The sequence below is a fragment of the Acanthopagrus latus genome, chromosome 8 (assembly GCF_904848185.1).
Source record: "Acanthopagrus latus isolate v.2019 chromosome 8, fAcaLat1.1, whole genome shotgun sequence".
In the NCBI taxonomy this organism is placed as follows: Eukaryota; Metazoa; Chordata; class Actinopteri; order Spariformes; family Sparidae; genus Acanthopagrus; species Acanthopagrus latus.
In genome coordinates, this window is record NC_051046.1 from 2799537 (window position 1) to 2812211 (window position 12675).

Sequence of the window (12675 nt, forward strand, 5' to 3'; positions counted from 1 at the left end):
TGTACACGATGGAAGCAAAGCAAATCAGGGGCAGAGTAGCAGAAGTCTCGCAATTAAAGCGGTGGGATCCTTAATGACACTTGAGCAACATGAAGCACTTCCTCCAATCAGCATCGCCATCTAGTTGGTGGCTACATCTCCTCTCTGCTGGTTTGCACATATACTGTGAGATCTGCTAGTAACGGAGGGTATGCAAAGTTTGAAAACAGAAGAAAGAGAAGATTAAACACCAGGATCGCTTCGATTCACCGGAACAGCAGATTGTGGACGCCTTTAAGTGTTTAACAGTGACTTGTAACCGGTTGGCAGTGATCCTCGACCTACGACAGTGACCAACATCTTGTTTTGTCTAATCGGAGGTGGACGTCAGTGGTCAGTACCGGCAGGAATCATATCGGGAGACAACGCGCAGTATTCTGTCTTTCTATCTCTCTATCTTTTGCGCTCTCTCTATTCCTGCCGCTGCAAAGGGCAGATCATACTTTTCTTCTCATCTTCCCCGCATTTGCCCTACAAACAATCTTCAGACAAATATGAGCGCACATTGCCCTTTTCACAGCACAACTATATTTCTTCCCGCCCTCCCCGGTGCCCTGTAGCCATCCACTCTGAACTACAGGCTAGAGTACATGCACACCTCATTCCCCTCCTACCACCCCAATAGTTTCTCACTTCTGCCCTCTAACCATCTGACAATTATGTTTCACCAAGCTGACCTCATCTGCAGTATACAACTGCCTGCCTCTGATCTGGCTGCCCTTTACTTATCTTCAGTAAAGCTTATAGGCACGCAGGAAAAAAACAATCTCACACAGGCACATTATTTTTTTTTTTTTTACACACTGCCTCCATCTTTTTTGTAGCTCCATCCGTCCCCCCCGTCTCTACTCGGTCCTCACCAGGTTTCTCACCTTTGCCTCACTTAACCTTTTTGATCTTAAAGCCACGCTCTCTGACCGTGCCCTGCAGCGCCACAGCTCGGCCTGACCTTTCTGTGTCCCTGAGCACCATCCTGCATCACAGGACACAATCTTACAAAAAAAAAAAAAAAAAAGCAGACTTTGGTTACGGCAAAGACTTCAAATTTTTTTTTCTCTTTCTGCACCGCATGTAGCGACAATAACATCCACAGGTTACACCTTTTTAAATACTTGCAACTCAAGTGTTTCCCTAAAAAAAAGCATTTTCCATCCTTGACCAGTTGATTCAGTACATTGCTTCTTAGATCTCGACCCGAATGAGAAGGGCCTAATCTCCATAGTGTGCGCCACAAGCCAGCACATTAAGCCCCTTACTTGGTTGGACAACAAAGCAGCTCTGGAAGGGGACATCGGGGGGAAGAACTATCGGACCTCGTCAGTTCAAAGTCCTCCACCGACCGCATTTCTCAAACGCTAGATTAGCGAAAATACACCCGACGGTAAATCCCAAATGTACCGGATGCCACTTTGGGCCACATGATTTGGGCACGTCAGGGCACTGAACAACTTCTGGGACCCTATTTTTTAAAATTTAATCCCTCTCACATATATGTGGTTAAACGCTGAACCCCAACACTGTCACTACCAGTTCTGTGATGAGGAGAATAAGAATTAAAATCAACACAATCACCTTCATCTGTTCATTTGAAAGATGATGACGTCTGAATTTGGAAAGAGTCAGGCATTAAGTGGATGGTTCATACAACCTGGTCCTCCTTTATATGATAAGAAGAAATTATGTACTTTGCTTGAATTCAACTTTTATTTTCTCTGGTTTGTTTTAATTCTTATGAAATGTGTATTTGTCCTCATTTTGCTGACATTTAGCACCCAGATATGATGTCAAGGCTCTGCGTTACATCTGCGTCTCAACAGCAGAGCATCTGTTCTTCAGCAGCCACATTAATAAGATAGTTGTTTCACCAACTTTCTGCATTTTTATGAGCATTAACGCACATATGGAGATGAGTTAGATCAAGTAACAGATGTTTGGTAGCTGTGCTTTAATATGACCGAACGTTTGATGCTCCTGACCCTCTCTGTCACTCATTTTAAATGTTAATGCAGCCATCTCGCAGCAGCCGTGTCCACAATTTGTAAAGAATAAATTCCACCGCAAATTGCATCCCACATTTCACCAAACGCAGCTGCCATGTGATAATACAACGATATAAGTCCTGTGTGAATTGGCACGTCTGTGATTTAGGGTTGTATTTCTTTTCTTTTTTTTTTCCTTTTTTTTTAAAAAAAAGCAGTTTTCTGCCGTCAGACAGTTAAACTAAGCAGAAATTTGATCGCAGCTGATAATTGTGATGGGGGCCCCTGCAGTCTTCATGTCAAGGTGTCCTTGGGCAAGATACTGAACCCCAAATCGCTCCCGGCAACTCTCCCACCGGTGTGTGAGCGTGTATGAATGGTTATTGCTCCTGGTGAGCAGGTGGCACGTCACATGGTAGTGTCTGCTACCGGTGCATGAACGTGTATGTGAATAGGTGAATGTTGACTTGCATTGTGAAGCGTTGTGTGTGTTCAGTAAGACAAGAAAAAGGAGCTGGATAAATACAGTCCATCCAACACTTAATATGTCAACATACAACAGCTGTTCTGTGAGATCGGCTGCATTGACAGAGAAGGGTGAGAACAACAAAAGGTTGCACACAATCCTCAAAGCATCTTTGACTCGATCTGAATACGCTGCAAGGGTGTTTCTGCTTGTTACTCATGCAGAACAATGGAAAACCGACTATAAACTATTTTAATAACGTGGCTGCTGAAGATAAACAGATGCTTCGCTTCTGAAAAGTTGTACGGAGCCTTGACATCGTATCCAGGAGATAATAATCAGTAAACACAAGTAAAATACAGACTTAATTTATCCTGTGTGAATACGGGATAAGTAAATTGGAAGATTTTGAAAAAACCCTTTCATACACCCACTAACATCTGCCTTCTGCGAGAAAGGGTACAATCGGCATTTATATCACAAGGTCGAGAGACTCTGCTGAAGTCAGGGGTGTTTATTGGCTCCAGCCCTGATTAGCTGTGATGATAACGACACAACACTCGGTAGAAAATGCTCATTTTCACCACTCCTCCAGCTGCAACGCTGCGACGCGTGTTGAAGTTCTAGACGTTGACGTGTCACCGGTTTCCATCCGTCTCCATTCAAGCGGCACTTGAACATTACTCAGTCTGTGTTCGGTTTGAAAGAGAGGTTGAAGGAAAAGATATCAAAAATTAACCAGCGTAACATTGGCACCTCCGCGTTTGCTTTCTACGGCTCCTTGTTTTTCTGTGATGTCGAACGATACCCGCCAGAAAAAAAACAAAGAAAGGCAAACTCATCTCCTGGCAATGGGGGAAAGAAATTGCCTCTTCTTGGTGTAAAATGGTAATAGTTTGACTCTGCCTTTATACTGAAAATAATCCATATCCATATGCTTTATGTTTATTGAAAAATATCTGTTTTACATGCAAGAGGAGCTACTTTCCTTCCTCTCGCTGCTCTTGTTCTCTCCACTTAATCCCATCTTTGAAAATTGTGGCAAACACACTCCCCTTCCCTCCTACATGGCATCAGATACATGCTAAGACTGTAGAAGAGACGACTGCAGGGATGTAGTTTAGACACATTCATTTGATATCTGAGAGACCACAGAGAAGAAATCAAGTGCTGCAGGCATGTTGCAGCTTCACAGCATGTCGACAGAGACAACCCATCTCAGAATCTCGGCTGCAGGGTATCTGAAGGACAATCATAACATTTACCACAGGCGAAGACTGATAAACAAACAGATTTACACAATTAGACTCGTGCATGTTAAAGGAAAACGTTTGTGTGTACGCACAGGCGACCACAAGCTGGCTGCCAATCACGCAAAAATAATGCGTAATCACCACAGGCATTTGTTTTTTTTTTTTACTAAATTGAATAAATGCAGACAGCTTTTTATGAAACTGTTTTCTACTTAAACAAACAGCCCCACAGTCACAAATTACAAACAAAAATGAGATCGGGTCTCTTCTCAATTCATTTCACATCACAAGGGGAATATGCAAATATAATGGGGGGGGGGGGGGGGAGAGAAAACGAGTATGAAAAGGGGGAAATTGGATTAAAGACAGCGTGAGGCGAGATGCTGACTATGAGGCAGAGATGGGAAGAGGGAGGAGGACAGCGAGAGGAGAGCAGAGGAAGGTTCTCTGCAAAAAAAACAGGCTGAGAAGAGGTGATTACCATGAGCTGAATGCCACCCTGCCCACAGATACCTAACGGAGAGGAGAGGGAGAAACCACTCCAGTACCCCCCTCACCACCACCACCACCACCAACACCACCACCTCCACCAGCACCACCACTCCAACTCACAAAGGACTGCACCACTTGTTCAATACTCCTTCGAACACGTCAAATACCATTAACAGATTCCTACTCAGGTGCAAAGAAAAAGATTCTTCGGGCGGGACGACCGAAAGCACAAAAAAAAAAAAAATCCCCAACAATACAAATCTAAACTGACGTCCTCTGTGGGCCAGCGAAAATCCTTTACAGGAAGAGCTGTAGAGGTCCCTCACTGCCGCTCTCCTCACAACAACACCACATAACCAGTTTCTGTGAGTCATGAGTCATGGCCTACTTCCATTGCTTTTACCTTCTTTTCTTTTTTCTCCCCCCTTATACTGTTGGTTTGATACACAGAGGCTACGTCGGAAAAAATCATTGTTTTCTCGGGGGATTTTTGGTGCAGCGAATATAGTTTAGAAGGTAAATATTTCCCAAACATTAGCAGGGGGATCTAGTCAAGGAGAAAGGAGGGGATGCTTTCATGGGGGCCCCCTGAGCAGGAAACACACTCCTCTGGGCAAACAAGGTGATACTACTAAATCGGATGCATCAGAGTGGGAGGAGGACGTTTCTGAAGCTTGTCAGGAGGCCTTGAGAAACCCTGTCTCAGATTCATGCTTATTATGAGCTGAGAACACACACAGTTATCTAAAATTAGTCTGCGAAATTAAACAACCTCATTTTTCTTGTTACATAAAAAGAAAGTTTTGAGCGAGGTGTAATTAAAGGAAATTAAGTGAGAATGTTTGTTGTGTTTGCGCAACAGAGAAAGTAATTCCTAACTTTGGAGGGGGGGGGCGAGTAATTAAAGAGTAAAGCGGCATAATGAATCACAGCGACGTGATATTTATATATATGTAATATAAGAATATTAGCTCAGAAATGAGCAAGACTGATTGAACAATGTCACTGTTCACACTGAGCAGCCACACGTGGAGCTGCGCCGCACCGTTACACTAAACGATCACAGGCGCATCAGATCTGGGAATCAGCAGCAGTTATGAGAGTTACAGATTTATTTTAAGCGACCACATTTTGTTGTTTGTGTGCCTGTACATCATTTTTATAAATGGATCCTGACAAATTATGCATTCCCGGGGTAAAATGTGTGCAAACGGCTGTGGCACCACACTCTGTCCTGATAACAAAAACATTTTGATGGCATAATTAGCACATTACAACCTTTATTATTCAAATCAAACCTTTTAACACTGTTTTTTTTTTGTTTTGTTTTGTTTTTTGCTAATACAACAGACTACAAAGAAGCCTTAGTGTTCAAACATGTCACGTCTCGGAGCGATAGAAGGGGGCAGAGGATGAGTTTTTGGTAAGCACATTTTCTTTCAGGTAAATGTGTCAATAAGGATGGGCCCCATGCTGCGAGTAATCCAGCACCGCTGTGAGTCTGCGACGTGCCAGAATAATTTATCGGAGATATCTTAGCATCCAAATAGACTTTTTAATCTCCATTTGAACAGCACAAATAACAGCTCTTCTGAGGGCTCTAATAATCACGACGCCGTGCTCAACAGCAAACTTATTAACATAAGAAAGCCTCGCGCCAGTGTGATTAGCATTCCACGTCCAAATGAGTGACTTAATGAACACGTTTACCACACTTTTTTTTTTTTTTTGGGCAAAAATCCGCATTCACTGGCTAACAAGCACCAACACAGCGAACATGTGTGTGTTCTTGGAATTATACAGGAGAGCAAACACTGAGCGGTGATGGACTGCGAAGAGAAAACCGCTCATGGAGGCAAACATTTACATACGGGCCTCCGAGAGATTGTTTCATAGTAATGGAGGTGATAGTAGCCGTGATAAAAGCATTTGGGAGGCAGCAGAATGAAAAGAGGATCTTCAGGATCTATGTTGGGGTGGACAAAATGAAAGGAAGAGAGAACAATTCAACAGAACACCTACAACCATGCCGCCAAGAAAGCTTCCTGTACTGTTCCAGCAGCACAGGTAGCGCTGCAGCTCTGCAGCTCTCGCTGAGAGGCGTTATTTCAACTCTGCTTCTCGCTTTTGAGGACTCGGTTTTGTCATGCTGTTTTGTGTCAGGGTATACCCATTATTTTGTCCAGCCCTTTGTACGTGAATTGTGTCGTAAATATTATGCAGGCTGGCACCGAACGCTGCTGACTCGAATATTCTTTGAACTGCGGGGAGGACTGCTGCCTGACGGTGTTTCCTGTTTGACATTCAGCAGGTGACTGTCAGCAGCACGGACGGCTCTGTGCTACAGAGAGTTCACCGCGGTAAAGTAAGTGGAGACGATGCAACTCATGGGGCCTTATTAAAACTGTTGTTACTGCACCTGGGGTCAGTTTTAGTATGACTGGGCTGTCTCACACTTGCATACAAACAAACACCCACCAAGACAGGTGCACACACAAAGCATCTCAATCATTTCCCCCTCCTTCATCTGTGAGACAGGCAGGAATTCATGTGAGAGATTGGGCCGAATCTCTAAAAACATATTTTAAAAGACATCTGAAATGGACCCCTTCAGTCAGAGTGACGCGTACGCAGGGATTGGGAATGAGACGGGAAGAAGAAAGGCCTGTCCGCCCAGACTCCCCGTCAGGATTCTGTCTGGGAAGCTGCAGTCGCAGGATAAAGGACACGCCATGCCTTTGATCAGGAGAGGAGAGTTTCACAGGTGAGGGAGGTAAAATGGAGGAAGGTATCTGAATATCTGTCAGGCTGGAGCGGCTCAATTCTATCACACATCTGTGAGAAGAAAGTGCGAATTCTGACTATTTTTGTTCCCTCTGAAGGAGAAAAAAAAAATCCTCCAATGCAAGAATGTGTCCCAATCAGACATGCAATTACAATCTAGAACATGCTGTGCAATGTAACAGCAGCAGGCATTTCAAAATGAAAACAGTGCACACTGTTTCCTGCACACTGTGTAGCTCAATTACAAAGCAAATCATTTTTCATCTTTGTTTCCTTTTGGTTGTTGTTGTTTTTTGTTTTTTTTAAGCTTTAAATCGGAAACTTTCAGTGGCACAGAACGAAGGAAAAACTCAAGAGCGACTCGTGCGCTCGAGTTTCACCTATCCTCCAAGAATTTGAGAGGTTGACTGACTGTGGCGGTGCCACTTCAAATCCCTGGGACTAGAGAGTGAATGAGAGGAGGATTAGAGAGGTAATGCCAGCAGATGAGACAGAGAGAGAGAGAGAGAGATGGAGAGAGGGAGAGGGTCAAAGTGGTTTGCCACTCTGCAAGGATTAGCTGTGAAAACAACTTCGCAGTCGCAAACTATGTCAATCACAGACATAATGTCGACGTTTCCCTCCTCTCCCTGCCTCAGATCTCAAGCATCCTGTGATGTCTGACATGAAACCCTGAAAACGCTGCTCGTGTTTCAGGTGTGCCGATGTACAGATGATAACGTGGCACACCTGTGGAACGAGTCCTGTGATGCTGCAGCTGCACTGACGAGCCTCATATGGACACGATGCACATGATGGATTTGTCAGGCCTGTCGAAGAGCCTCCGCTGATGAAGAGTGAGGTGTCCAGATGGCAGCACAGTTTGAACATGTGCATGCAATGTGGAGCACACCATTAAAATAGGGCACCACCACTACAATGCAAATAATTCCAGGGGGAAGGGAGGGGTGAGGGGGGTGAGGGAGGGGTGAGGGGGGTGAGGGAGGGGAGGGGGGGGTTCACTTAAGTGCAGATTAATGGAGGAATATTCTACACACCTCGTTTATCCTGAATCTTAACAGAGAGCTCCACAGCAGGCTCTGTCTCCCTGTCCAGCCTCCTGGTTATGGTGATATCTCCACTGTCGCGCCCCACGCTCACCGGGGAGCTCTCCGACTCCGGGTAGATCAGCTCGTAGGCGGCTGACTGAAACCTGGTGGGACTCAGGCTCGTTATGACCGAGCCGATGCTGGCATCTTCAGACACGTTGAGGGACACCACGGTGCCGGGGTCCAGTAAAGCCCTCGGGGAGCGTCCTGCCCTGCCTGACCCCGATAACTCGGCAGGACGCGTCGCCCACCGCTGTGGCGCAATAGTCACCACTACACCTTTACTGGTCAGAGGGGGCCATCCGTGGTCTCTGGCAAAAACATGGAATTTGACTTTAGATGGGAGCCCCAGGAGGGAGTCAACCAGCAAAACTTCGCCCGTTTTCGGGACAACATAGAAACTGCCGTTTTTGGGGATGGAGATGTATGTCAACTCTGCGTTGTTGCCGCTGTCTGCGTCGACAGCCTCCAGCCTGTACACCACGCTGCGGAGAGCGGTGGTGTCATCTAAAGTTATGTGAACGGTGTCTGCACTGCGAAAAGTCGGCTGGTGGTCGTTGGTGTCCAGAACGTCCACTTTCACCGACGCCACCTCGAAGGCGGCCGCCGCCGACCCGCAGGTCCGGCAGCACAGAGCCACGCTCAGCAGGTATTCTGAGCGAGCCTCTCGGTCCAAGACCCGGGAAGTTTTTAGCAGTAGATTCCCCCGCTTGTGGTGGGCGAAGGCGCGGAAATCTTCGCTGCCGTTCCCGTACAGTTTGAAGTGCATCCCGGAGACTGGGCACCATTTTTGCGCGTTGATGCGCCGCACCGGAACGCTCAGTCCGTTCACTTTGGAAGCTGCCGGGGAGTTCTCAAAAACATGCCCGTGAAAGAAAGGCAGGCGCCGCTGTGTTGGATATCCAGCGGCCGGCATCAGAAGGCAGCATAACAAAAAACACCAAATCATGTTGGTGGTAAGTTACGTCCCTCCAAGCTGGCAGAAAAAATCATTAAAAAAGACAATAAAAACACTTGAGAAACATTCCCTTCATGGTGATCCACGACACGATCCTTCCAGGAGACCCCGTGAACTTAGAGCTGTTTCATCCCGGGAGGTCCGTCTCTTGGCTCCATGCAGCACGGCTGCGTGCAGGCAGTCCACAGCGCTGCAGGCTGTTGGCTGTGTTCGTACCCAGCGTTCAGCACCAGAGCACCGGACAGCGCCAAGCGCGGGGGCGTGGCGGCGCACGGGGACGGAGCTCCTCGGTGAACCCCACCCTGTGAGATGGTCAGGAGGGTCCTCGCCTCGCTGCTAGCTCTCCACGGCGGATGAGCCAGTGCGCACACGGCTAGAGCCTCCCCAGCTGCGTGACGGGGTCCGCCACAAATCCGCTCTCAGCGTAAAAGAAGTGGTGACAGAGAGGAGAGCACTCATCCCTCCAGTCCGCACCAAGTCGACTGAACACATATGCTGCTTCTCCCATCGACGCGCTGTCTGGAAGCCAACCAGGACTCCACCGAGGCATTAACAGCTGCCTTGCTCAAGATCACTCACATGCACATGCTCTCATCTCCTCTCTGAGGAATCAAACCCTCGACCTCTCTGTCCACAAATCCCCTCTGAACTTCAGGTTCCTGCAGTCACATGTCCACACAAAACAACCTTTAAATCACAGCTTGGAGAAACTACAACAAAAAAAAACACACCGAGAAATGCTTCAATATAAATGCAAATGCTGGACCTGAGCAGTGTAAACTGTGTAAACATGATGATTTAAGACAGCTCCGTGCAGCTCTGCAGCCAGTGTTACGTGCACACACAACCGGAGTTCAAATTAACATTGTCACCATGATTGCACACCCTTGCCTGTTCCCACTCTGCTAAGCACCCCGAGCACTCTAAACCTAATCTGTGGGTGGCTACTGCTAATTCCCACAGCTCCAATTCCCCCTCACCGCTCCGTACGTGACAAGTCAGAGGACTAAATATTACATCGAGGGCTCTGAATTGTCAAAAAGATACGGAAATAATGGATGAGAGAGCACTGCTGTACGCTCCATTTGAGTTCCGTCTCCAACATCATGTCAACCTTTACCTGAGACGTGCACAGATCAATATTCATACGCTTTAGGAGTGTGTGTGTGTGTGTGTGTGTGTGTGTGTGTGTGTGTGTGTGTGTGTGTGTGTGTGTGTGTGTGTGTGTGTGTGTGTGTGTGTGTGTGTGTGTGACGTTATGCTGGACGTGTAATTCAATGCCACGCGATGCTGCTCCGCTCATACATCTGTATTCAGTTTGAAAATTCATCAAAGCACCTCGCAGAAAGATCCTTATCAATTTGAAACCACAATCCATCACTGCAATTTTATCCGAATCCTCTCTCTGCAGTAAACTGTTCTTTTTTCAGGCAATAACTCGGGTAACTGGCAGCGAGCCTCCAGACAATTTGGAATCGCAGCCTGCAGCTGAGAGCACAGAGCTCATATTGGTTGATCGCTGTATTCTTTTTTTTTTTTTTACATGGCACAAGCTGTGGGCAGTGTCACCAGGACACACCAAGCCACCCCAATCTCACTGGAGTGTTTTACAATCCCTGACACGACGGAGGAGGGGGAAAGGCGTTTCAAAGATACGCGCTCCGGAATGACCTCGGAGTGAATTTATGACGGGGAGCCTTTGGTTGGTAAATTACCTCAAGCGATGTCAGTGGTTTTGTCACTTAAGGTGAATTTGTGACATCTAAAAACAGACAGTGTCTGAGCGAGAGGACCGCTCTTCTTCTTCTTCTTCTTCTTCTTCTTCTTCTTCTTCTTCTCTGCTCTGTAACTTCTCTTTGAACTTCCCTAAGTGCTTCATGAATACAAATCAAATCCTGTCTTTTATCATGTTGTCTCACATGGCAGAAATGTGCCGTGACTGCCAGCATGGGAGATAGCTGGTAGCAGAGGCTAATTCAATCACGGGGGCCCGGGCCAGAGTGCGAGGGATAGTTGACTGGAGGGTTGCAGCACTTATCTGCTGAGATGAAACGCCGACATACACATCACATAAAAAAACAACAAAGCTGTAATGAATTTAAAAAAAAAAAAAAAAAAAAAAAAAACGGACGGGGGGGGATCATGAAACAGTCTCATCATCCCTCTTCTCCAACTGATAACTGAAGGCTGCAGGGCATTAAAGAGAGAAATCACACTGCGGTACACTGGGCCGACCAACATTAGAAAGCTTGCATGCTTACTTAATGAATAATTGACCCGAATCCATTCCCTTCAATCAAAACGGAGGCAGACAGCTTCTGAAGGCAAAGGTTGTAGCTCTGTAGCGTTTAAAGCTTCCTACCTTAACTTGTGAGTCCCGCAGAGACCAGGGGATGATGGGATTGTTGAGGTGGGGGGAGCTTCCATAATGTAACTTCCATAATGTAACTTCCATGTTCTGTAAATTGACAACTGTCTGTTATTCTTCCTGTAAACACACACACACACACACACACACACACACACACACACACACACACACACGCAGGACAGGAAAAACAAACAGGGAGTGATGGAGAGCAGCGCTGAGAGGATCTGGCACTGACATCACTTAATAGGCAGTTTATGGCGCAGAGTAAGTGGCGTGTTTTTAAAAATGTTAAAAATAGATGGCTCATCAGAAGACAGTGACTTAAGCGTGCTGGAAACAGGAAAGGTTTTATTATGACAGGGCGAGTTAAAGTGGATGACTAAGCATCCGGCTCTCTGGTTCATCCCCCCCCAACACACACACACACACAATTCGTCTGCGAACACCGTTATTCTTTTATCTCTCTCGTAAGGTTTGTGGAAGACCTACTCGGCTCGTTCCCCCTGGAAGGAGCTGCAAAGGGCCGTTTTCTGGAAACCGCCATGACACCTCCCGTCAGGAGCAGCCGCTCATCGTGTATCTTCGGGCCCCTGAGGACGTCTTCCCCTCGTCAAGACCTGCAGGCAAAAAGCAGTCAGAGGAGCTGGACAAACATAAAGACACTTCCCTCTTGTATTAGGTACGACTAATTAGATTTGATCTGTGATCCCCTCCAGGCTCCCACCACCTACTGTAGTGTTCAAGCTGTAGAAACCATAACTGTTTATTAATAAGGATATTAATTACGTGGTGCATCGTGTGCAGCCAGGTTCAGACTCCACCTTTGCCAATAATAATAAAGCAGTGGAGGCACCGTTTGGCTCTGATAAGGTCAGCGATGCAGGAGAGAAGCAAACGAAAAAAACAAAAAAATCCAAACTTTCTCATTATCGAGCGCCTTCTCTCTTAGAAATGCCACATCTCATGAAGGTTTGACTTTGGTTCATCGGGAGACTCGGCACGTAAAATAAAAATGAGAACAACGGCATCCACTTTTGAAGGAGAAAGCCTAAAAATAATTTAATGATTAATGCATGGCCTGTTGTTTTTGGATAGAAACACACAACTTCAGGGCCACATCCGGTCTCGGGGAGCGCGTCGGTTTCTATCTACGCTGTGATTCGTGCGGCCCTCGGTGATTAGCTCGCCCAGAAGATGATCACTGATTTGAACAGTATCCAGTTTTTTGTGGGTTTTTTTTTTTTT

At 46.4% G+C, this 12675-nt stretch overlaps 1 protein-coding gene across 3 annotated transcripts in view; it reads right to left on the minus strand.

Moving 5' to 3' along the window:
* The window catches only part of LOC119024887 (neural-cadherin-like), a 97660-nt gene extending 85429 nt beyond the window's left edge, over positions 1-12231 (minus strand). Inside the window, exons 1-3 of one of the 3 annotated variants that reach the window (XM_037108086.1) lie at positions 12217-12231; positions 11920-12047; positions 11422-11517 (exon numbers count right to left, since the gene is read on the minus strand). Coding sequence is in view for 1 of the 3 variants with exons in the window: in XM_037108085.1 (XP_036963980.1) it covers positions 8051-9050 (1000 nt within the window). In the remaining 2 variants the exon portion in view is untranslated. Of the gene's footprint in view, positions 1-8050; positions 10016-11421; positions 11548-11919; positions 12048-12216 lie in introns of those variants that run through there. The other 2 variants (XM_037108087.1, XM_037108085.1) reach the window with 2 other exon arrangements.
* Positions 12232-12675: the final 444 nt, after the last annotated feature.